At 43.8% G+C, this 25,786-nt stretch overlaps 1 protein-coding gene across 1 annotated transcript in view; it reads right to left on the bottom strand.

Annotated features, from left to right (window-relative positions):
* Window positions 1–22,253: 22,253 nt before the first annotated feature.
* The window catches only part of LOC117775408 (gamma-aminobutyric acid receptor subunit gamma-3-like), a 59,988-nt gene continuing 56,455 nt past the window's right edge, over window positions 22,254–25,786 (bottom strand). The window contains exons 9-10 of the mRNA XM_034608520.1: window positions 24,411–24,607; window positions 22,254–22,641 (exon numbers count right to left, since the gene is read on the bottom strand). Coding sequence (XP_034464411.1) covers window positions 22,360–22,641; window positions 24,411–24,607 — 479 coding nt within the window. The 3' untranslated portion in view covers window positions 22,254–22,359. The remainder of the gene's footprint in view (window positions 22,642–24,410; window positions 24,608–25,786) is intronic.

The following is a 25,786-nucleotide window of genomic DNA, read 5'->3' as shown; positions in this document are numbered from 1 at the left end:
CGACAAAGTCCTTTCAGGTCCTGTAAGATGCTGCGTCACAGTCGGTTTAACAACATCGTTTAACTCCGCCGACTTCAGAGTCGAGCATGAAACTTTCAGAAGGAGCAACTTGAAAACTGTCCTCCAGCCAGCCCCAGCTATTAGGTTCCCTTTGACTTCAGTGGGCTGCTCTCTCTGTTCGTTTTGTTTCTGTAATGGTTTGACGAGGCTCCATTGAAGGATTTCCTCTTCTCTCCTCCTCTGGGAGAATAAACAGAGACGGCAAAAACGAGAGGAGACAGACGGAAAGATGGAAAGATGAGGAGGAGGAGGAGTTCCACTTGTTCAGCATTGGACATTAATGATTTGATGTAAATACAGTTGATAGAGTCAGTGTATGGAAAGACAGAGAGGGGGGGGGGGGAGAATAAGAGAGCAGCCTGTCCTTTCTCTGCCGGGCTGCAGGTATAAGAGCACTGAGCCTTTCAGAGGAGACATCATTTATTTAAAGCAGTTTACATGAGGGAGCAACATCACGCAGATTGCCTCTCGTCTAATTCCTATTCCTTTCTTTAAAAGTCGGGATACCTCCCCTAAAACCGGCGCTAAAAATAAAAACGTGTCAGTCCCACATTTTATTTCTGTCCTGTGCCGCTGCTGCTGCTGCTGCACCACTCTGCTCCCCAGAAGATTAGTTATGTTTCAGTTGTCATGCATGATTGAATCAACCTGGCTCAAAACAGGGAGGGAGGAAGACAATGAAAACAAAACAAAAAATACATAAAACATGCACGATGAATAGAAACACCTCAAACCCATCATGCCAGGTGAACAGGGAGAGAAACAGGAGATGAAACAAACATGTATCGAGTGGTTGTCGGGGAAATTTAGCAGACACATACGGAGGTTTGGCTTTGAAAGTAAAACGCTCAAATCGTGCAATGTGGACTTTTCTTTTTCTTCTCTGTTCCGTCGCAGATGCCAAACCCAGACTTGGCAAACGTGCTGCGTCCATCTGCTCATAAACTTTAGTCCGGTGTCAGTTTTCACACATGAAGGTCAATCGTCACCCTGTGAAAACCAGACAGAGGAACTGCATCACAAACAGAGGCCGTCGAGGCTGAGAGAGGAATTTTTAAACAGGCAATCGAATGTCTCATAGAAGTTGTCACAGAGCTGCATTATGGGAACTGTAGGATCCAAGGTGGGGCTCAAGTTAGGGACCATAGACTGTTTATAAAGATGGACGACATGACAGGCCATCAAACATAAAGGGGACCCTGTCTCCTCCATGTTAGCGTATGGGACTTGGTCCAAACTAAAAAGTTGTACTTTACATGTTGAAAAAATACTTTTTTCTCAAAGAGAGGTAGGTAGTTCCTAGGACACAGATTTCAATTAGTAATTTGATGATGTAAAAACGGGGGTGACAAGTCAGGCTTGACAGCTGAGTTGCGATTGCTCGAGCACGTTGTTACCAAGGCTCCATTCTCGGAACCTCCAAATACCGTGATCTGCCCGAGGTGGAAGCGTTCGCCCAGTATAGTTTGGCTTCATTTCTGGATAGTGGGAAGAAGACATGTCATCCATCTTTATTAAGAGCCTATAGGGACTGGAACTCAGGATATGGCTGCTTCAGCTTTTACAATTCTCTTCTTTAAAAGACGTCTCTCTTTTAGTCCCCTGAGACTGAACTGAATAGCAGATCTCTGTCCTTTGCAGACGCCCTGTGACGATCGCTGTCGGTGTTGCATGTTGTTCACCTGCCCCCTCGTGTCCTCATGCGGTGTGAATCATTTCCAGCACAGCAGAAAACACCTGCAGTGAACATGTGGGGGTGTGTGTGGGCGGTGGTCGGTGTTCACAGCCGGCAGAGGAACCAATTTCTCCACTGTCAGCCTCAATTGTCCAGAACACAGTGCACAGGACTGCAGCTACATAAAGAGTGGGGGGGTTTCCTTTCTGGGACTAGTCTATCTTTTCTCATTGTCCCTCTTAACATCTCATGTGCTCATGCGATCCCTGTCTGTATGCACACAAGCAGGTAGATGACAGGAATCATAAAGATCCAGAGATATTCATTTCTCAAACAAAACCGATATGACCGAGCACTGACGTCTGCTCTGCTGCGTCTTCCACTGCGACGTGTCCACAAACAGGAGACACACGTCAACACAACGTGTCTCACTGCTAATTATCCCCCTTTTCTGGATCAATACCACAGAAGCTCGGCCCGATTGTACTTGTGCATGATCCTCTATCAACTGGCTGAAACAAAGAAGTGGGGATGTCACTTGTAGATGAAGTAATTTATCTTCAGACTGAAAAGAGCGTCCCCAGAGGGAAGTTAGTATGATAATAATAATACACTTTATTTCTATTTCATACAGGAAATGCTGCTCAAAGTGCTTTACATACAATAAGGATAAAAATATAAACATTCCTAAAATAAAATTCATATAAGAACAGATTTTAGTGACATAAGAACGTGTTAAAATGACATTTTAAAGATAAAATAAAAAAGAAAGAGTAAAATTCAATTAAAAAAATGCATAAAAACAGAAAAGATCTAGTTAAAGAGACATTTTTAACATTTTCTTTTAAAGAAGTTTACAGAACTAGCTTCTCTGGTATCTAGCGGCAGTCTGCTCCACAACTTTGGAGCATAGTTTACAAAAGAGGCGATTATCTTTCAGCTCTTTCAGTTTTTTCCGGAACCTCTAATAGACTCTAATAGGTTCTTCCGGTAACTTCCGGTTCTTCCGGTAACTTCCACTTACCTCCAACATTTCTGTTTTAGTGTCATTCCTGGCCACAGCAGCAGCAGCAGCCTTCTCGGAAAAACTCTGTCAGTGTAATCACAGTTTCTTTCTGCTTCCCCGCTCTATTATATCAGATTTTAAATCCCTTGTTAGCAGAGAAGCATAATGACTTGACTCTGTTCCAGTACGTGTTGATGTTTCCAGAATATTAATGGAGTCAGTTTTTTAGTTTGCCTGTAACGTCTACTTTTTTTTTAAAAAGTACCACAGAGCCGAACGCAGGTTCCGGCAGTCGACCAATCAGGGGTTCTCCACTAAGCGGTGGAAAGTCTCAATGCGCAGTAGTAGTCTGTCTTTGTATGTCCCACTGGCAACGAGTCAAATTGAATTTAAAAAGCAATTATAAAACATCTAGGGGAAAAGCACCTCTTCTCCCCTCTGAGTAACTCGGTGGCCTGGTGTTATTTATACCCTTTTGTTTTTCTCTAACTTTTCCCCCTTATCCGAGCGTAACTTTTATTTACTCCAGTCATTAAGATTTATTTATTTATTTCAGCTTTTTAAACTCAATTTCAAACTTATTAGGATTTTTTGTCTTCTTCGATATTTGTGTCATTTCAATGTCGTGTAGCTTTTATGTGGAAAATCCCAATAAAGCATGAACTCAGATAGAAAAGCGTTTTCTGGTGTCAAGGCTTCACACATGGAAGGTGAGCGCGTCGGCTTCGAGCACATTAATCTGTCCGTTTCTTTGATGAAGTGCTAACAGGGGATAACATCTTTTATCTCTTTGTGACTCCATTTGAAAAAACGCGTGGGGGGGGGGGGGAGCTGCCGCTGAAAGGCTTTCGCTGCTTGCTGAAAAGCAACGTAAAGCTAGAAGCTGTTTTTTGGAGAACAGAAAGGAGCCAGCACTGGAGGAATGTTTCGCACCTTTTCTTTTTCACCACCTTTGAAGGATAGATGAGTTGTTTCTCTTTTTTTTAGGGGGGAATAATTCCCTCAAGCGGAGGAGTAGCGATGTTGAGTCGTGCTCCCCCCCCTGAGCTCCACATCAGCAGGCTGCACCTTATCTCTGTCTCTCTGTCCTTCCTCCTCTCTCCATCTCCCCCCCCCCCCCCCCCCCCCCTCTGTCTGCCCCCTCCCTTATCTCCCACTAAGGCTTTTCTCTCTCTCCACCATCGCCCTCGCAAACTCTCCTGTCACCCCCCCCAGCCTCGCCCCTCTCCCTTCCGCTCTATTTCGGTTTCCTCGGCTCATCTGGCTCCGTCCTCTTCCCCACCACCATCTTCTTCTCACTTTCACCCCAGTCTTCCCATATACCCCCCCCCAGTTTAACCCACACCACTCTCCCTGCACTCCACTCACACTCACACACACTCACACACATTGTCGTCTGCCAGTCATTTCCTTCACAGCTGGAATTGTTTGATCCAACTCTTCCCTGTTCACACTGAAACTTTCTGACATCCAACTTTCCAATGATAGGCTAGGACTCATATAATGGTAGTATATGATAATACATGTAATAAAAAGATCTTCATTTTCATGCAAATGACTCCACTGTTAGTAATTAATTACTGACATGTTGTGCTGCTTCTGTCAATCAATGTCGTGGGGGAAAAAAGAGTTTGAAATAAATATCAGCTTTGTAGATCTAAGATTGATTTAATGGATCAAAAGAAATCATTTATTAAAAGAGAAATAGCAGCTTTGTCCATAGGCCGTCAGTCTGAACGCTTCATACCAACGTGATACTGTACTTCTGTATCGTGCCAGCGTGCACAGAGCTGCACGTTGCACATTGATCTTGATTCACATTCCACTCCGGCTCACTTCTATTCCCACAATCCTGCAAGGACAAGCAGTATTTTAGCCCCGAAGTCCTTTGGGATAACGGATCTCTCTTCTAAATACTTTATCTACAATTGCAGAGATGTGACTGCTTCCTCATTTACATATTGTCATTTCACCTAAATTGAAATGAGTCTACTTGCTCTTTTCTCCTGTTTAAAGTCTGAGACACAAGCTGTGTCCTGAATCCATACTGAACACTCACTGTGTACTAACTCTATAATCAACATAGTACACACATTTAAATGTTAATACACAAAAAAACAAGACTAACCACTTGTTTTGGTTACTTGAACATCAACCACTTATCATTTATTACATTTAATGTGCAGCTGAAAGCAGTTCCTCCATTTCCCTTTTTAGATCAAGTATTTATTGCAAAGAAAACAACAAAATACAAACAATGCAAATTGCCTTTATGCCAAAAAATGTGACCGTATTAAGTATTCATGCAACAAATTTAACCAGTTCTCCAGCAACAGAACACTACGTGACAAGAACACGCTCAGAGTAATTATATTATGTTGCATTTCCCAAAATATCAAACAATTCATTTGAAGAAAATATGCAGAATCTATCACATATAATTTGATATGTATATTTATTTACATCACTCTGTACTAAATATATTTCTGTATTCTCATGTGTTATCCAGGGTTTTAATGAGGAAACTAAACAATCTATTTGTGTTTTGTTTCATATTCACGCAGTTAAATAAATTGACCTGTTGACGTCGTAGATGTTTCGAACAGAGAGTGAGAAGTTAGTCAATCGAGATTTGATATGCACTTGGGTTGGAGTATAGTGGAACCTTCATTGTAGAGTATATAGAGAAGCTGTGAGCTTGGTGCCTTGCTTCAGAGCCTTGCGGCAGTACATTCGATATTTGAAAAGAAGCATCCGCGGCACGAGCCTGCCTCTGTACCTGTAACCTCTGGGCTACTCCTGCCCATTACACCGATCATCAACAAAGCACTGTTCTCTACCTGCTCTGTCACCGACTAGATGAAAACGTAAATCCATGTATTGACCTAGCTGGAGCAGATCAGTCAGTCACACCTCACTGATGAGCACTGGTTCACGGTATCGAGTGAAAGAAACACTGCAGGTTTCATTGGATTAACCTTTTGACCTCTGTCTGATCAGGCGTCTCTCACAGCTTCCAGCTCAGTAACAAGACAGATCTTACCGTTGTGTCTTATTCTTAACGTTAATCACATCTTATTGTTCGGCATTCTGTGAAGTGGCAGCAGAACTTGCTCCTGTTCTCGACCCTGGCTTCACTTTGAGGTCGACCTTGAGAGAAGAAAGCTTTATTCCCACCAGCCACATCCCATCCCACCATAAAGACGTATCTCCACTTAAAGGCAGCCGCTCTCCTTCTTCTTCTTCTTCTTCTCTTCCCTCGGCCCCGTTCATGGACACTCATCACTTCTACTATCAACCATGAGAAATGAGATGATAGCGAAGAGCCACTGAAGATTAAACTGCAATCAGCTTTCACCTCCCAGCCTGAGATGGGGCTGCCAAGGCCGTGAGGAAATGGGGGGCTATAAATACCAGAGCAATCTGAATAGTATAGACACTTTATCATGACACATCAGCGCATTAGTATGGACGACCGGCGCTGATGTTAAATGGTGTTTTGACCTGTCGTTAGGCCGTGCAGCGGTGAGCCCTCTGACAGGTGACAGCTTTCTCCTCCCGTAATTTAACAGGGCCTTTAAAATGTCATCGAACCCTGAGCGGATACTCGGCTGCTTAAAGAGAAGCTGAGTTCACTTTTTTTCAAATGAATAAATTACATGTGCAGTCACTTACGTCCAAGGAAGTTGTGTTTTAACCGGCTGTTGATTTGTTTTCGCACAACATGCCAATATAGGGCTGCTCCTAGTTCATGTGAAATTTGCCTGTAAGTGCTAGAGTCTGTTTGTCTTGAGATGATCTCGTTTCCATTTCCTGTGCACTTGTTGAACACAAAACGTCTTTAACTGAAGCAACATCTTCTTTTCATAGATCAGCAGTAAATCGATTAGCGGGTCAAAGATCAGTGAGAAGATAGAACCAACAACCACCTTCACCAGTGGAACGAGGCCACTGGGCACCGCAGCCATATCATATTCATTATTGAAAGGATTTTGAATGTCATTCAGAAGCTGGAGGTGAAATTTACATGAGGATTGTGTCGGACCCTGAACACACACACACACACACACACACACACACACACACACACACACACACACACACACACCAGACATTCAGACCTGAATGATTCACAGAGTGTAACAGCGTTTAGTTTCAGTCGCAGCAAGCGAGCAGGCGGTGACTGGAAATACAGATCTTATGAATTATGGAAACACGAGTCTGATGGAAACAAGGAAGCGCGTTGTTCGTTGTGTTTGTTTCCCAGACGTTCAGTCAGGATTACGCAAAGATGAATTACGCACATGAAGATAGAAGGGCACTGTGATGGAGGGTTACTTTTGAATTGGCCTTTTCTTTAGGGGAATGTTTGTCTCTGTGCCTCATATGATCAATAACATTTGATTTGCAGGACGATTCTTTCACTGTGGAAAATAATCCTGCTTTCAATTATTTACCGAGAGAGCACCTGAGATTTAAAGGGCCGGACACAGTGGAGACAGCTGTGGAGCATTTAGCTGCACGAGTGGGATTCATGGGAAAATGTTAATGATCCGAGAAAAGACTGAAACTCTTGAGTCAATTGAATCGAGCTCTGTTGCATTTGATCAAATATGAATTCAACTTTAATTGTTCAAGTTGCATAAGACACACGATGTAACTTTTACTTCCGTGTCCGAGGGATTAAGTGGTTTGAAATTCAACAAACTCTATGTAGAATTCTTCATATTTGAAAAGTTTTTAGTTTTGAAGCTGCCTTTTTAAGGTAAATTGTTGCTTTAAACTATCCAACTTTTAACCAAATACAACTTTAAGTCTGTTTGTTTTTCTAAGAATAAATTAAACTGTTTTATCTTAACATTTTTAGTATAAGTCCATGATATATAGCTCTGGAGAGAAGCAGTCGAGCTCTGATGAAGGAAATCAGCTCTGTCCCAGCAGAAAGCCTCGACCTGAGCCGTGTGTCGTCTGTTTCATCCCCCCATCTTTTCTCACACCATCAGAAATGCAGCGAGTTATTGAAATATTCAACATTCAAACAAGGAATATCTCAAAGAAATCATTGAACACGTTTTGAATATAAAGTAGGTAGAGAGGAATACCTTGCTGTTATTTTCATGATTTATATTTCTTTCACTCACCACCACCGCCGCACATTGTCACAGATTGTTGTTTGCCGAGCACAGTGCAACCAATTTCAGCCGGCGCTCCGTTTGCCTGCTCTCAATATTCGCGTCTCATTCAATTTTAATTGCGGCTCCCAGGATTTATATTGCACCGTCCCTCAGATCGGCCGTAACCAGCTTGTTTACAGCCGCGTCTGGAGATGTTGCACTGAGGACCGGATCAAAAGTTACAACGCAATCCATGAAAAACTGTCTGTGGTGTAATTTGAGTGGCTTCACTCAGACGCCACTCTTCACCTGAACACTCCCAACATTTGCGAACGTGTCTGACAATCTCCTGAAAATCGGCGAAAAGTCTGAACCCAACTTTTCGCCTCATGTCCATCTTTAGGTAGAGCTAATAAAACATGGTTTAGTTCGGGTGAGGCAACTCAAAGTCTGTTAAGAAGCTTAATCATTCAACTCTGTAAATAGCTGCATGTAAACACTGTCTCCATGCGGTGTAGCAGCACCTTCCACACGGGCGCATTCTCACGAGGTGAAACTCTCAAATCAGCCAAAGATTGATGTGTGGTCTGGCCACGCAGCAGCTAAAGCGCCTGATTGATGCAGTCGCCGAGGAGGAGGCGGCAGGGTGTTGATGAGGTGTGGCAACAACACTGAATTTTGTTGTCATAAAATAGAAAGACTGCTCGTACATCTCGGGCGTGGGACCTGCTTTGGGGCCACGTACTGTACGAGGAGAGAGAAGAAGAAGAAGGAGAAGAGGGTGAATTTGAATCTGTGTAGAAGCCACATGCTTTTTTCTGTCCCTGTAATTACCGAGCATGTGACGGGCGTATTAACATGTAATAATGGGGCCATTAGCCGTAGTTGATGACAGTGGTCAACCTCAAGGCCACTTTCCTCCCTCTCTTGCTTTTTCATCTCCTCCTGCTATTGATGTATTGAATTGGAACTCGGCAGATCCGAGGAGAAGCGAGCCGCTGTCCCTGCGATCCTTAATTTACGGATGATCACAGATCCGAGCTGAACAACTCTTCAGCGGAGAGGGATGTTTTCTTATTACGCAGGTGCACACTCATGGACCACAACCCATGTGATGTGCTTGAAAGGAAGGCATCTTGTTTCCTCTTTCCCTGATCACAGAAAGATTGGTAGAAGATTTTCTCTTTCATTCCGTCCGTATGCCGAGAGCTGGAGATATTGGACACAGTTGCTCCACATCTCCTCTTCCGTAGATAGTTTAATGACTGAGAAAGTCATTTAATCTGTATTTTTTATTACAAATCAAGCTTTTAATGAGGGCGATGATAAAAAAAATAATGTTTTACTAGTCATTACCTTGGATATAACTGATAAAACCCATCTGAGATCTGATGTGTCACTGCTGAAGAAGGAAAGCGCAGGTTATGTTTTCACCTATATGTCCGTTTGTGACATTTTCACCTGTTTACCAGCGAATAATTCATGGATCTCGTGGTTGATAAGACGAGAAGAGCGCTGGTTGGGTGCAATGCAAGCCAGGGGGCGGGACAGAGCCGGGGCCAAGACCTGCCAAATATATTAATATAGTCCTGCAGCTGTTTAAACATCCCTGAACTGTACTAGCTCTATTTTTATAAACACATTTCCTCGGTCTTTAAATGTGCTTTTTCTCCATTTTTCCACCTGCTTGACAGATGAAAACCACAGGAGCTCAGCACAACACCATCATGCATTCAAATTTTGTTACTCTCCCTTTGTGCCGCACTTCTTCTCTTTCCATCATTCTTTCCTTCCAGTTGGAGCTTTGTTCATTATTCTGTATAAACGTACAAAGCAAATGACGTGACAGTAATGAAACATCTTCATGAACACATTAAAACAAACACTATCTAAGAACGTTCATACCCTGTCGTCCTCCCACTATCAAGCTCTGCGGCAGTTAAGGAATACAACTTGTCATTTCGTGCCAAGATTTCACTGAAGGTGTGATTCTAACATCACACACACGCGCGCACACACACACACACACACACACACACACACACACACACACACACACACACACACGCTCCTTCCAGTCACCCAGCACTGACTGCATAACAACAACGCGGCAGCAGTTTCCTGGTAAATGACATGACACAAGACTTCACCTCCTCATCTGCCATCTGCAGTTACACGTCTTCGGCTGACAACCGTGATTATCGGCTGAAAAGGCAGACGCATGTACACATGTGCACACAGATTATTCACCTTTCATACACACACACACGTCTCTGCTGTTAAACAAGTGACGAGAACATCCGGTGTACACGGGCAACAATGACTTTTTAATTACAGTTTCTTTTGAGGATTTCCACCTGCTGCCACATATGCCTGCTGGATTTGCAGACACACACACACACACCCACGCACAGACACGCACAGGCACATGCTAGGCTCATGTTGATGTGTCGATTTCGCAGCTTTAACATTTATACACAAGCAACCGTGGAAAGAGGAGAAAGAAAAGGCTGAATACGCGTCTGATTGGGTTATAAATACTCTCAATGTAGTCTCTGCCTCGTAAGTGCACAGCAGTGTATGTTTGTGGCATTGGCGGGGGGGTGTTTGGTGTGCATGTGGATATATATACGTGTGTGTGTGTGTGTGTGTGTGTGTGTGTGTGTGTGTGACGGAGATATAGTGAGACAGAAAGAGAGAAAGGCGGAGTGTGCATTCAGAAAAATTCCATCCGGAGTGTCTTCAGCTCGCAGGGATGAAGCCTGAATATTTTATTTGACTCCAGCGAGCTCAAAAGGAGACATGGTGGTGGGGGTGAAAAAAAAAAGAAAGAGAAAGTGTCTCCAGCTTCTAAAAGAGCCGGTGTGTTTAAAGCTTCTCTACTTGACATGATTGCACCCTTCACTCTCTCATGTATGGGTTTTGTGTCGTCAGGCCAATTAAGCAGTCGAGTGTCTGCGATGACGGCTTTAAGAGAACACTCCAATCAATACGATGGGCATCTCAGCCCCAGATCTCTGTGCAGGGAAAGAAAAGAGTTGACTCGCACAAACATCTCAACCTGTGCATTGGACAAACACTGGGATCATGGTGACTCTCCTGTGGAAAGACAGTGTAAAGGGGGAGGTGTCCTCCAGTAAAGGAAGGGCAGGGTTCACTTATTGTCTGTGGGTCTTTCTGCGTGGAGTCCAGAGACGTCGGTGTAAGTTGCTCTGCACGTTTTTCTGTCCTCGTTGTTGTTTCTCACACGTGTTGGACGCAAAACTGAATAAAACTAAACGAAAACAAATATCTCAGTAACTGACAACAGGTGTATTTGCTCTGTAAATGACCAAGGGGACATATTTAGTCCCTGTTGACACCAACTAGACTGAAGCTCTGTTAGCGAACGTGCTGCAAAAGTAAATTAACTACCCAACCATTCCCTGGTTCAATATCCTCTTCCGACAGATTTAGTCTCCGTCTGTCCTCGTTCATGTCGTCTGTGCAGCGTGTCCCACCGGGAGTGAGATACAAGTTCAGGGATATCTGCCATCTTCCTCACACACCCTCATCTTCCCCTGAATGAACCTCCTAGTGCATGCTGGGAGAAGCTCTCACCCCCTCATGACTCTGAAAACGACAAGTCGTAAAGGTATATTCACGTTTCTATTTCACGAGGCTATTTCACAAAATCTCTCCTGGCAAATCCGAACCTGTGATCACATTCCAACGCCTGGAATTAAGTTTCTTTGCCCCTGAATTCCTGAAACCTTGAGTGTTATTCAATAAAAAACCTTGCAACAAAATTTTAAAGCATCTTCATATCAATTTCGAGGAGAAACCAGGTGCGTTTATGACTAAATTCCACTTTCTGGCCCAGTTGTTGCTGCTCTGAACGTTGCACCTCTGGCATCTGGCATCTGGCCTCGTCCTCTCCCGACTCCAGAGAGAGCATCCTTGCTAGGTAGCAGCTGCCAGGAGATTGGTGCTGATTCTGCCTCAGGTTTGTTCTTTTTTTTTTTTTTGTGGTTTGTTAAATGGAAATAAAAAACCTCCGCACGGCGAGAGACACCCCTGCGTCTGGATTGGCATTCCACCTGGCGCCATTTCTAAAGGCGTTCGAATGAAAAAGCACGGCAAAGACAGAGGATGGCTTGTAGCCGAGGTCGGGGGGGGGGTAAGGACTGAAAACATTTTTGTTTGTTTTCCTGCCTCGCATCTCGTATCCATTAAGACACCCACTGGTCCAGCTCGCGTGGGGCTTCTCAAGGTCTTTTGTGTGATTCAGATGAAAGCAAACCAACGTGTGTGCTTAGAATCCTTTTAGTCCAGCGCCCATAAAGAACATGAAGTGTGTGAACGGAGCGGCAGGTCAATCCCAAGTAGGACCCGATCGCTGTTTGTCTTTTGTTATTATTCCACAACATGATCGCATATTCTACCAGTTTGGGCTTGAACTTACAGCCAAAGGGATCAGTGGTTTACAGAAGAAAAAGTTATCTTGTGAAACCAGCCAAGAAGCTCAAACACAAACCAATAGAGGTTCCAGAAATATCACAATAGAGTGTGCCGGCCCAGTGGTGACAGCTGGTGGACGTGGTGATTGTGCCTCAGGTTCCCACTTTACTGAGCTGCCGCAGATGTTTGGTCGACGGCTGCTCATTTCTCTTAATCACTCGGCGATAATGACCGCGATGGTCCGAGGATTTCCCCCGAGCCGTGGTTTTGTGTAGACAGTGAAACAGGAGAATGCCGCTGTGCTTTCTCTGGGTGTTTATCTATCCAGTAAGAAGTTGGAGACGTGTCGGCTGAGTCACAGGTTATCAGTGAGGAGGAAGAGTTCACATTTCATCTGTGAGGAGGAAGAGGAGCTTACATTTCATCTGAATTGCTCCAAAATCAATACTTGGCAACAATTTCTCTTTCCCCCCCGCCTTTGCAAACTCCATTTGACAAGATACATGCAATTTGTATAATATGCTATGAAGTGCCGAAACAGCACCGGAGCTTTCTGCTCTCTGCTGAGTTGGCCTCACCCCCGTCTGCTGGCAGCAGTTGCGGCGCCTTGTCGATGAAGAGCAGCCTTAAATAGTTTGATTGTTAAATGTGTGTGGAACTGGATTCGGAGCAGGAAAGTAGGAGAAGGTAAACTTAGAAAACTTTTTAACCACAGCCCAAGAGATGGTTTTAATGGGTTTTCTGCTGCGTTCACGACTGTTTTATATGGAAAGGTAGAAAAACACATTGTTAAAGCTGCACTTAGCAATAAATGTGAGATTTATGTTGCATATTAGTGTCTTCCAGCTCGTTGTTTTGGTTTTCTGGCCCACGACTTCACTGTTTTTCGTTCACTATCACCACTCTATACGTCTATCGTCCTAATAACTGCAGGATCTGTCAGTTTCCTATTTTGAATGTCTTTCTGCTCTGCTGAGTTCTAAACATTTCCGCATATGGCTGAAAATCTGCCGAAACCTCGCCAACTAGTAGATTTCCCCAGAGTTTCCATAAATGAAAAAGCTCAGATGAGGCTCAAATGTCTTGCGGGTTGGACACAGGCCTTTATTCCACAATCCAATTTGCAACCGTAATGAAAAGGAAACACTTGTTTTAATTTTTTGGGGGAAACTCTTCAGAATATCTGTTTTATTCAGTCAGGCAGAGATTGTTGTTGCCTCAATCACAATCACAGTATTCTGCTGCTTCACTCTGATTTTCTCAAGTGCTGCTTTTTCCCTGTTTTGATTTTCATATTTATCCCCTATTAACAATTAAATATATTCTCAGCTCAGCTCAAAATTAAAGTTTTTAAAAGCAGCATTCTTCTGCCTGTGTCGCCCTCCGGCTGTTTCCTGCTCCACCAGGTACCCGCGCTCATAAAGAGGAGTAATGAATGACAATGTTCCTGATGCCGTCATCCGTCTGAAACCCACCCAACCGTCCCCCTGCAAGACGTTAAGATTCAGTTTGAGTAGAAAGGTATTTTTTTTTACATTTTTCATGCCTCATATACTTCTGAAATTGCTGCGAAGTTTCCATTAACGCTGGCAGATATATACGACAACAACCGCTCATGCAGTAAACTACACACACACATGCAGCAGTTTACGGCATCGATTACGGATAAGGGATATACTCTTCATCTTTCACTCCTGTGTTGTGAAGCGGACACACTCACCACCAGCTCCTGGGTTCTTTCTACTGCTGCAGTTCAAAACCACTCCAGAGAAATAAGCAGCAACACATTGCGGCTGCTGCACAACTTCCAAGCAACTTGTTACTGGTAAATAATTAAAGCTGGAGACGGATGAACCAGACCACCGGAGTGATGTCAGTGGTTTTAAAGAATATTTAAAGCAGCGTGCGTTCAGAGAAGTGGCGTCTAATCAATACATTTTCATGAGGCACCAGCGACAGGTGTTTCACTTGTTATGATTTATCATATTTAATCATTTATTACTTAGCTAAAACCTCAGTAGCTTTGCTCCGCTTCACTTTATCAGGATCGTATTTGGCCCGGACAATATTCAGATGTTTTGGTATAGATTGCATCATGAATATGTGATATTCACTCTAAAACTATACAAATCTGTTAGGCTGAAATGAAATTTCATTTATTTTAGTTTAGTCTGAGCCAGTAACAACTAAACAGATTGTTGCGTTATGAGTGTCGTAAATTGTAGAAAGTATTTAACATTCAACTTGATTTATGAATAAGCAACTTTTTCCTGTCCACTGTATTTTTGCTTTACACATATGAATCTGTGTATCTCGGTCAGCAGGACACGTCATAGGGTCGCATTTCAAAATGTCTGAATATTCCTGTGAGGCCTTAAATCTGAAACGACAGCACAGCTTTAGTTTAGAAGTTCTGTTCATTTCCAGTGATTGTAAATCTCCGTTGTGCAGTGCAACCTTCTCCTTGTCCCGTGTGATGAGTTCCTCTGATCCTGTCACTGATCAGGACTCAATCCCGCTCCACCGTTGCATGACTGGAATGATTTAATCCTCGTGGGCCCCGACACAGGATTTGTTATTCACTTCCATTGGATCATAAATCTTCCGGTTTCTTCAGCCGCAGCGATTTCATCTGTTTATCGTGTTAGAAATGAGCAGCAGCCCGTCGCTAACCACAGGCGGTTTCCAAAAGTCAGTTAATTGCATCACCTTTATTAACGCTCCAGATATGTGTGATGGTTTTCTTTGTGTTGTCACGTTCCTGCTGCTGCTGCAGGGGAAATAAACAGATGGTTAAGAGAGCGAGAACTGATAATGACCCCAGCCCGATTTTTTCCCATTATCATGAGGAAGGTTCATATCAGTGCATCATGAATCTGGGCAGCCGGTGGAGGTTTGGCAGAGATATGCCATGGCCCTATCTCGCCCAATTCTCACACTCATTCCAAGTTTGTGTACTTTCTTATCAGGAAGTAATGAGAAGAAATGAACATGCTTCAGTTACCAGACACACACAGGGCCGTGTAAAACCATGATTGTTTATTTTGTTGTGTTTCTAAGTAACTTTCTTTACAAACTCACATTTTGTTACATGCTCGAGTGAAAAATTTGCACAGATTGGCTAAATAAAGGTAGAAAAACAATAAAGTATTTATAAATAGGGCTTAAATCCATCAATACTCCAAATGGTGCCACAGTATTAAAATCAGTGTTATAGGGTGACTCAAAAATGTAAATGTAATTTCAGACCACAAGCCCAGTTAGCACATTAATAAAAATATGTTTTAAAGATTTAAAGATGATTGAGGGAGTTAGTTCCCTAGAGTGGGCGACAGAAAGAATCAGCCCTGGTCTTCAGCCTAGTTTGTGGCATGACGAGCAGATCCTTGGGTGAGGACCTCAGGTTGAGAACGAGTCAGAAGACCAGTGATGTAGGTTTGATTCCGGAGCGAACCAGTATCTTAAAATCTAATCTGAAGTGTACCAGTGAAGTGACGCTGTGAGGTAATGTAATAATGCAAGATAAGATAATCTGGTCCCTGTATAATGAACCTTAAAAGCTTGTGTTTTAGCTGCTGCTTCGCTGCACTTCAGCAAACCACCCACTCATTTTGACATAAAATTACAGTTGAGCTGGAACTTAAAACCATTTCTGAGCTTTTCAGGTACAAAGTGACACAGTCACACAACTGTATGAGCCTAATAAATAAATGTAGTGTAGCAGAAACACTTTAATGTAGAGCTATGATTGTTTTCAGTATATTATCCCACATCCCTGTCGGGGGAGGGGGGGGGGGTGTCATAACAAACTTCTTGCATTATTCAAATTCAGAATTGATCCTAAAGTCTGGAAGTGATCAGCTTCTACCGAGAGAAAACAGAAAAGGAAGAAACGCCCCCGTGCACTAGTGAGACAAATATATGAACGCAATCAGCTTTTCACTTCGCTATTTCCCAGGACGTGACGCTGCCTGAGGAAGCACCGCCACACCTGAAAGCCTTTATTACCAAAGTGGCTGCGGCGCCTCAGCCGAAACCGGCACGGAGACGTCGCAGAAACATTGAGATGTTCCCAAACGTCTGCGTGCGTGTTCGACGAGGCAGTTCACAGCCGGTTGTACCGAGTCTGTTTGACATTGGTGTATTGATACGTCAGGCTGAGGAGTCACTTACTGTCTCTGCTTTGTCATGGACCATTTGGTTAATGTGCAGGAAGGACACACACACACACACACACACACACAGAGAGAGACACACTAACCTGCAGTATTTATTGTTACCGTATATCTGTCAGACCTACTCATATCTCAGGATCATTAATTGTTATAACGTGAACTACATCACCACAGAGTTTGTGTGTGTGTGTGTGTGTCCATGGTTGTAATTTAATCTTGTTGGGGGGGGGGGGTGTCCCTCTCACCTGTCAGCCTCTTATTTATATCCTCCTCAGCTGTAGTGGGTGATTTAAAGCTTTTTCCTTCACCCTGGGTTTTACCTCTCAGGCAACAGATGAGCCGCCCTGTCCTCCTGCTGGATGATGCTGGAGTTGTCCTCTTCCTGAGAGAGATGATCCAACTCAGAAATACATTTTCAATTTAAACAGATCAACAGTCAAAGAAAAGGGTGTAAAGGACAGAAATTATATAATATAGATGGAAATGCATCAATTAATTGTTTTTAAAGGCTCGTTTTTGACATAGGAGTTGAAAGTTTTTGCTGACAGATAACTTGACTCTCAGCTCGTAGAAGGATTGTGTTGATAGCTTCGATTTTAGGAATCGGAAAAAATAAACACTTAAATATAATATTACGTAATGTTATTTGAACACCGTGGTTCTTGTGCGAGTTTGATACACACCAGGTCTAGCATTGGTACGCGCTGCCTCCAGGAAATAGCCATGCCCCTTGCACTCTAAAGTCCCGACGAGACAAAAACTTTAAGTTTCTGCCGCCCACTTGGTTTTCGTCTGTTACCGAACCAGCTGCCAGCCACGTAAATGGAAGCGCTGCATCGTTTCATGGTGTCACAGACCTAACTGGGAACTGTGGGATAAGTATATGTTGCTTTAGGCCGAGCAGTGGGATACACGGTTTTCAACTCCCTGCTGAAACCGTTTAGTCCCACAAAACAAACACACACACGACTGGACCCGGCTGCTGCTGCTGCTGCTCGCTGCCAGATCCACTGAGCAGAGCGCTCGGGGGCTCGGGGGGGCCTCACAGGATCAGATTGTGTTGCTGGCGTCAGACAGGAAACTGTGAACCGGTGGATTTCACTCCTGTTGTTGTTTTCTTACGCTTTTTTCAACTTATTGTTTTGGCTTAAGTTCTGGATGGTGGGAAGAAGTGGAGAAGCATCGTCCATCTTTATTAACAGTCTGTGTTTAGGACCTTTCAATACTATAATGCCTTAGTTTGTCTTTCCCCCTCATATCAGCATTAATATGAAAAGTATCATAAACAATTTAATCCTAATTTGCTATCTAATAGGTTATATACACATCCAGTAATTAAACACATCTGTTCATACCCCCCCCCCCCCCCCACACACACACACACACACACACACACACACACACACACACACACACACACATTAGAGAGTCCCTTCTCACTGAGGCATGCAGGCAAGCATGCATAAACACATGCTGTATGAATTTATGTACACACACACACACACACACACACACACACACACACAGACAGACACACACATATTTTCTCAGGAGTGGTGTCCATTCTTGTTGTGAGTAAAGCTGTCGCCTTGCTCTACACACACACTCTTGCACACAGACCCTGACAGCTCGGCTCTCTACCGCCGTCCTCACCACATCCACTGTGTTGCCGTGCCGTCCTGCTTTCCGCCCGGTGGAGCTCCGCGCTGCCACGTTCACCCTTTGACTCGCTCGCTCCGCGTTTCGCGACGCTTTGCTTCAAACTAGGTCACCGAAAACTCGGGGTGAAGCAACGATGTGCTCATGCATCCGTCAGTGGAGAGTCGTCGTGTCATTGTTTTAGCAGACTGCCTGAAGACAACTGGAAGTGATTCTGTCTGAGCTCAGTCTGTGGAGGGCTTCAGTTATCAAGTCGAGTTCTTCTTTACTTAGCTTCTAGGTTCTGTACTTGACAGAACCCGGGTTGCATCGAGAAAAAACTAACTTGGACCCAGTTGAACTTAATTCTCGACTTTGCCGAAACAAAAGTCAGTCAACACCCACTTGTCTCTGCAGGAAAAACTCATTACATGGAAGATTAAATAATATCTCTGGCTGAGAGCTGTGATTATCAAGTTAAACCAATAGACTGGTCAAGAAGAAAGGAGGCAAGGGGGTGCTTAATATGGAATTTTACCAGTGTTGTATTACTTTATCATTCAGTATTCAATACGTCATTTGGTGTTTAGCCAATTTACTTCTTGCTACTTTCGTGTCTGTCCCTCTTCTGGGGTTTCTCCCGTTTTAGCCCCTGAGAGATACTTAATTTGATCTTGTGCATTTGAGATAATGTCTAATGACCATAAGATGAGAAAGAATCATCATCAGGCTCTGCAACCTTTAAAGGACTTTCTTACCAATCACTTGACTCGATCTGGGATAAATTTGCAATTTGAAGTTTTATAAAAAGCGTCAAAGTTCAAGTTGAGAAAGTCCTTTGTCTTGATTAAATAGTGGAATTCTTTAACATGTACCCAAAACCCCAGTCTGTCATAGTATCATCACCCTTTCAGACACACGTGTGGACTGAAGTGTTGAACTCCAGATGATGGAATTCCCTTCGCAGTAACAGCGCTGCGTTGCCCTCAGTCTCAGAAGTTCTCAGATCTCCGTGGCTGTAACGCAGCAGAATCCAACCGTGTACACGAGGCTCATGGCAGCTTAAGACACGATGTTGCTCCTGTAGGCTCAACAACACGGGGGGGGGGGAATAATTCTCTCAGAGAGTTTCATCCTCACACAAAAAGACTTCACAGTAGCGCTTGACAAAAACGTTATTTATTAATATAAGCAATGTACCACGCACTAGAAAAAAGATACTTATTGTCACTCTAGATCCTGATTTCATAAAATATGTTCCTTTGGAGTGCTGATCCAGGATCAGGGTGGCTGTTCTTTGTGTGCAGCCCCGCCCTACAGGGACCAGATTTCCTGGACAACCGTAACGCGGAGATTAGGTCTCCCGTTCGAGGTTCATTACGCTCGCCAGCGCTGATCCCGGGTCAGCACTCGGATTCCTAACACAGGTCTCAGTCAGTTGAAACACACGGGTGATTTTCATCGAGACGTAGAAAATAGTGATTTTGTTTTATTGAAGTATCTCAACAGACGCAGACACTTATAAAGTGTAGTAGAAATATCAGAGGTGAGGAGAGTTTACTGCTGTGTGGGCCAAGCTCTGTTCCATTCAGTCAGCTCGTGGATATATAGACGGACGGATAGATAGATAGATAGATCTAATGTCAAGATACTAATGAAATTTCACTGTCTCACATGAGCTAATATATTAAATCAGCAGAGTAAGTAATGGCCCACAGGGTAACAGCCCTTCTGCTGAATCTCCAGCGTCACTGGAGGCAATTTGATTTGTAATTACAAACCTCTGGACAGGACACAAATGGGTCTGGAGGCCTTATGAATATGTAGCAGCCCTAAATATAAACTCATTTAGCGGCTTGAGCTGACTGAACTGGAACCAGATTGACTCCGGCCTCGCTACCGGCCCTAACATACATTCCATAGATAACTGTATGAAAATAGAAACATTAATTAGATACATCTTACGTAAAAGCTTTTTCTCTGAACATACAAATACTGGGGTTGGGGTTGGGGCGGGGGGGGGGCGGGTTGTGTGTGTTTGTGTCGGGGAGGAGAAGGAGAAGGGGGGGGGGGGGGGTTTGATTGTTCTACAAAGCCAAACGACTGCAAAAAACACCATATAACAGTAAACAAAACGCCGTCGGTACCGTCCCTCCCTGTGTGTGTGTGTCTTCTTGTGTGGTGCGACTCCACGTATGGGCGTCAACTTTACGTGTTTGAGGAAAGGGGGGGGGGGTGAGTCAGCAACAATGTATGTATGGAGTTTATGGAGTATCACAATATATAGAACCTACTTTACAGCACCTGTGATCGCTGCCGGCCGGGCACTAGAAAAAGAAAAAGACTCCAGCTCTGGATGGAATGACTCTAACGCTAAATAAATAGGCCACGTGCTGTATGTGTGTGTGTGTGTATGTGTGTGTGTTTGTACGTGTGTGTGTTTGTACGTGTGTGTCTGCGCTTCGGGGTTCAAATGGCTCGCGGCCAAAACTAATGTTTATCCAGTTCGTTTGTTCCCAACATATTTTGTACTCAAACCGTTTTTCATTGCGAACAATTATTTTCGTGGTTACCCAGAATTACATCATGTGCCCCTGAAAACCAAAGCGTTGAAGGAATAGCTCGCCGTTAATGGGTAATGTGCTTATTCGCCTTCTTGCCGAGAGCTAGTTGAGAAGATTGATACCAGAGTTGAAAGTTATTTACTTTAGTTGATGCAATTTTATACTTTTTAAAGGGTTTTTATACCGATTATTTGTAAAATGTGTATATTTAATGTGTAAATACTTCACCTTTAGAGGTTTTAGAGGGTTTTTTTTAACCTCTGAACAGAGTTAGCTGTAAATATCAGTCCACAGCACTAATTCAATAGTTCAACACTAGCGATATTATAACAACTGACACATCTCTACTAGTGCTGAGGAAACTGAATTTATGCTGACGTCATCAAGACAAAAAGTAAACAAGTTCTAAGTTTGCAAAAACTTGGGGAAAAGGTTAAATTACAAATCAGAGTTGCTCAGGCCACTAGTTGGCAAATTACTGCCGGTCCATTTCCTCAAATGTCAACCTATTCCTTCAAGCTCAACACATGGGTCTGATAAACAACCATATAAATCATCACACAAAATTATATAAATAAGAGTAAAAGTGTGCAAAGTATAAATGTGAAACTGTTTTTGTCATATTGCACGAACCCTAATCTGTTTATTCATGTGCTGTAACATACATAATACGCCCGGAGATGAGATTATCATGTTAAGTATTAGACTGTTATGTATTTATGTGGTTCTTATACATTTGGTGTGTAAGGATCGGTAAAAAACACAGAATCTTCTTGGCATCTACTGTAAAATGCATCGTCTGGTCACAAAGCATCATGAACAAAAGCTCACCGACTTAGTAAACAAGATTTTACCAGACAACCACGGCCCCTAACTCATATTTAACAATCAACACCTGATGTGAGACTAATTCCAATAACGAGAGAATAAGAATAATAAGAAAACGTTACTATTGTTCGGAAAGGAGAACTAATTCTAGGGAACAACGAAAAAACCAAATGTGCTACAAAATGAAGGGTGAGTGTTAGTTTTACACATTTCCAGTGGTGAGAAGTGTGTTCTGGGTTCGTTTCTTCAAAGAATAAACAGCTCAGCATGCAGCGGTGTGATGGATGAGGTAATAAAGATAATGAAGGGAACTCTGAAGCTGCGTCTCTCAATGCGGCACCCTGTTTAAAGAAGGCACTATGGGTGCTTCGCCATCTCGTCCACCAAGATTCAGCAACGCAACCCCCTGTCCCCTGACGTCACAGCTGTCTTGTTGTTTGGTTTTCCGAGCGAATCATAAACGGCACGTTTCCATTCAAGTTAATGTTGACGGGCTTGTGGTTCTGCTGCTCAGCACTTGATTCTCCTCGCAATGCCGCAGCTCAAAAGTATCGTTGCCTTTCCTTTTTCAGTCCCACCACTCCTGAGGCAAGCGTGCGTCTTTCCACGCCCCCCCCCCCCCCCCCCCCCCCCCCCCCACCCCCCCCCCCCCCCCCCCCCCCCCCCCCCCCCCCCCCCCCCCCCCCCCCCCCCCCCCCCCCCCCCCCCCCCCCCCCCCCCCCCCCCCCCCCCCCCCCCCCCCCCCCCCGCAGAGTGGATCCCCTTCACTTCCTCTTCCACGCTTAGTTTTGACCTCTCATCACGAGCCGCGGAGTCTGGCGGTTTCAGCAAGGGCTCACGGATCGCGGCCCGTGACCGACTAGAGGTAGAGGTAGCTGACCCAGTAGACGATGTTGAAGAGCAAGAAGGACGTGGGGAAAAACACCCGGGAGTAGGAATCCAGCTCGCCGATGTTGACGTGGATCCGTCCTTTCCTCCAGCCGCCTTCTTTACACTCCTCGTAGCAGCAGAAGAAGCTCTTGCAGTCCTTCCCGTCCAAGCACTCGTACAGGCAGTTGTCGTCGTAGTCGTGCCAGAAGAGGGAATTACCCATGGGCATCATGGTCCGGGGGTTGCGACTCATGTTGAAAGACGAGTAGGCCTGTTTGGCAAGACGGGAAAAAACAGTGTTATGGTGGAGCAGTGAACATTTTGCTTAACCCTGCACCCGGCACCAGTTACAACTCAGCAACAGCAAAACCTGTCCGGCTTTGATTTTCTCAGAGAATCAAAGCAAGGGGCTGTTGTAAGAGCAGAGATCAGCTACGAGTTCTGTGATCTTACATGTTTTCCTGATCATACTTCTCTGAACACACTCTACAGTCAGGCGGCGTTGCAACAGGAATATAATATTGTTAAATGATAGTTGACAGGCTGAGTCTCACAAACCTATAAACATATGATAACAAGAATAATTGTTTTTCCCCCTGATTTGTTATCACATATTGCAGCTGTAGCCGGATTTTTGTTAAGGACAGGAATGCTGAGCGAGTCCTCCAGAGGAAAATGAATTATGTGACTTCCTCCCCGATGCCTGTGAAACCGTGTGGGACAATCTAATTGGGGTAAAATCTTCACACACGTCTTATTTTTTCCCAGTCCTCTACTCCTCTGCTCTTAAAGGAGGAGTGGGAGGAGAGAGAGAGAGAGAGAGAGAGAGAGAGAGAGAGAGAGAGAGAGAGAATTCGATGTAAGAAAGAGAACTGACTGAGTGGGTGGCACAAAGGGGCCACATCGATGGGGGGGGGTATGAGGCTTCCCCATAGACAGACCAGGCCAGAATACAGCAGCGAGCCAGTTGTGCAGCGGACGAGGGACATAACATAACAACAATGAGCGGCAGATGAGCTGCCATTACAGCGTGCGCGGCAGGTGCAGCCTTGAGACGCCCACACTGAGCATGAGGCTCTGGCACAGGAACCACTGCTGCTAAATAAAAAGGTTTCTGTCGAATGCACATACAGACGACATGTGTAAGACACTGTGCAGTGTATATATATGTGTTGACATCCTATGGATTCAATCAATGTGCGTTTCTGAAGGCCGGTATTATTAGACCCAAAATACCGATGGCCTGAATTCAATCAATTGAGTTGAAAGAGCATCTGAAGCAGCTCTGGGATCATCGTGTGATGCCGAGGCTGAAATGTGAACCGAGGCCTGGATGCAGAGAAACACACATCATCTCACTTGTCACAGGCTAATTCTTGGTTCGCACATCACGGGGCACAAATGTTATCATGTCTCTATTCTCATCTCAGCATCTGTCCCCCTTTTGTAGTTCCCTCCCTGACTGAGACACAACAGGCCTGTCTGTGTTTGTTTGTGTCCCTCTCTGGTCATTTTGCTGTGTTTGTGTGTCTCTGTCAGTATTTGGCTTCTCTTTGTAGTCGTCTTGTGTCTCTTAGTGGTCGTTTGCGTCACGTTTGTGCGTCTTTCCAGTTGTTCTGAGTGTCTTGGTGTTAATTTTGTGTCTTTTAGTAAATGGTTTACATCTCGATTGTGTTTGTTTGTAGTAGTTTTGAATCCCTGCGGTTGTTTTGTATCTTTGTAGTTGGATTAAGTGTGTTTTGGGTCGTTTGTGTCTCTTAATAGTTGGTTTGAGGCTTGGAAACGCCGATGCCGTTCGTATATGTGAGAAATCTCAGACATTTGAAGCGAGGCCTGTTCATTTTTCCACGTTGCTCCATTAATGAGATCATTATATGGAAGATACTGATGAAAGCTTCGTGCTTTACAGTCTGTTTTATGCAGCCGTGCTCAAAGAGGAACTTTGGCTGTGGCGGAGGTGGATGTTAACATAAATAACAGACAACTGCCGAGCTAATATCCAGCGCCAGCCCATTACTCACACGTTCACCACAGGCTTACCATTCTCTGCATCCTGGCGGGAGGTCTGCGTATACTGTAGGAGTAGTAGTTGAGCATCGCGTACTCGATCATGGCGGCGAAGACGAACAGGAAGCAGACGGTGACGAAGAGGTCCATGGCCGTCACGTAGGACACTCTGGGGAGAGAGTTCCTGGCCACCGTGCTCAGGGTGGTCATCGTCAGCACCGTGGTGATACCTGGGGAGGAAGGGAGCGACACTTTGTTCAGAGACGATGATGGATCTCTGGTCAGCGCCGGGGTGACCCAGGCAGAAGTTAGTGATTATATAACATGTGGGAGGAGGTTTATTAATCACGTGAATAATGTATAAGGGGTATTCTGGGTAGATGTCCCCATTCTTGCATCAATCCCGTCTTCTATGAAACACCCACAGTGGGGGTTTGTTGCACGTGTGGAGCAGCAGGATCGTTACAATGCACAAATAATTATATTTTCTTTTTCCCCAGCAAATGTGAGAAATGGATTTGTGGGTTAAGAACAGTGGAGCCACATTCGAATTAGGAGGCAAATCCTGCCACCTCATCATGACTGAAACGTGACACGACTCTGATTTGGCTGAAGCAGCGCAGCCATAACTCAGAAAGCACGGTGTTAAAAAATAAAAAACTGGTTAACTGTAAATCTGCGATGGGAATTCAAAAGTTTTAAAACCTCCAAACCTGAGAGTTGTTCAAATTAACATTGTTTTTCAAGGATTTTACAATAATTGAAACAGCTTCTTTTTGTTGATAGTGTTTGTTTGGAAAGATGATTATCAGGGACTTCAAGGACAAAACTGACAGCAATCAAAACCCTTCTTGAAAAAATAACATTTCATACTTTTTTACAAATGAATCAAAAGATCCTGTAATCAGATTTTAATTGAATTCTGTATAATGTGAGTGAAAGTATCTGTTATTTCAGATCTTTAGATGCAGATCACATTTCCATAAACAGCGAAACCTAAGGGAAATTAATCTTTCTTTAATTTTCTTTTAGTTTCTTTGGACAATAATGAGAAAAGTTAAGTTTTTGCTGAAGAGTAGAGCTGTATATTTAAAAGCACCTAGAACTAAATATGGCAAACTTTAGTTTTATAAACTATGGTCAATAGGATAAATAATAAAAAGTTAATAATATAATTTCTTCATCAGTCACAGCATCACTTTCCCAAATTAACAAGATCAACACTGTATTTTGTGTAAAAGAGAAAACTAAGTAATTTTTCTAAGTTAAGAATGAGTGAATCTATGTATGGAGCTCATTTTGTGAAAATAAATATTACGAGCTACACACGATGAACAGAAATATAAGTTTACAGTACAGTGCACAGCTTTTAATCTAGTTTCTCCTGGACACAAAATGTCCTGTAACGT

The sequence above is a fragment of the Hippoglossus hippoglossus genome, chromosome 2 (genome assembly GCF_009819705.1).
Source record: "Hippoglossus hippoglossus isolate fHipHip1 chromosome 2, fHipHip1.pri, whole genome shotgun sequence".
NCBI lineage: Eukaryota > Metazoa > Chordata > Actinopteri > Pleuronectiformes > Pleuronectidae > Hippoglossus > Hippoglossus hippoglossus.
The sequence above is the reverse complement of the archived record's forward strand: the minus strand, read 5'-3'. Positions and strand labels throughout refer to the sequence as shown.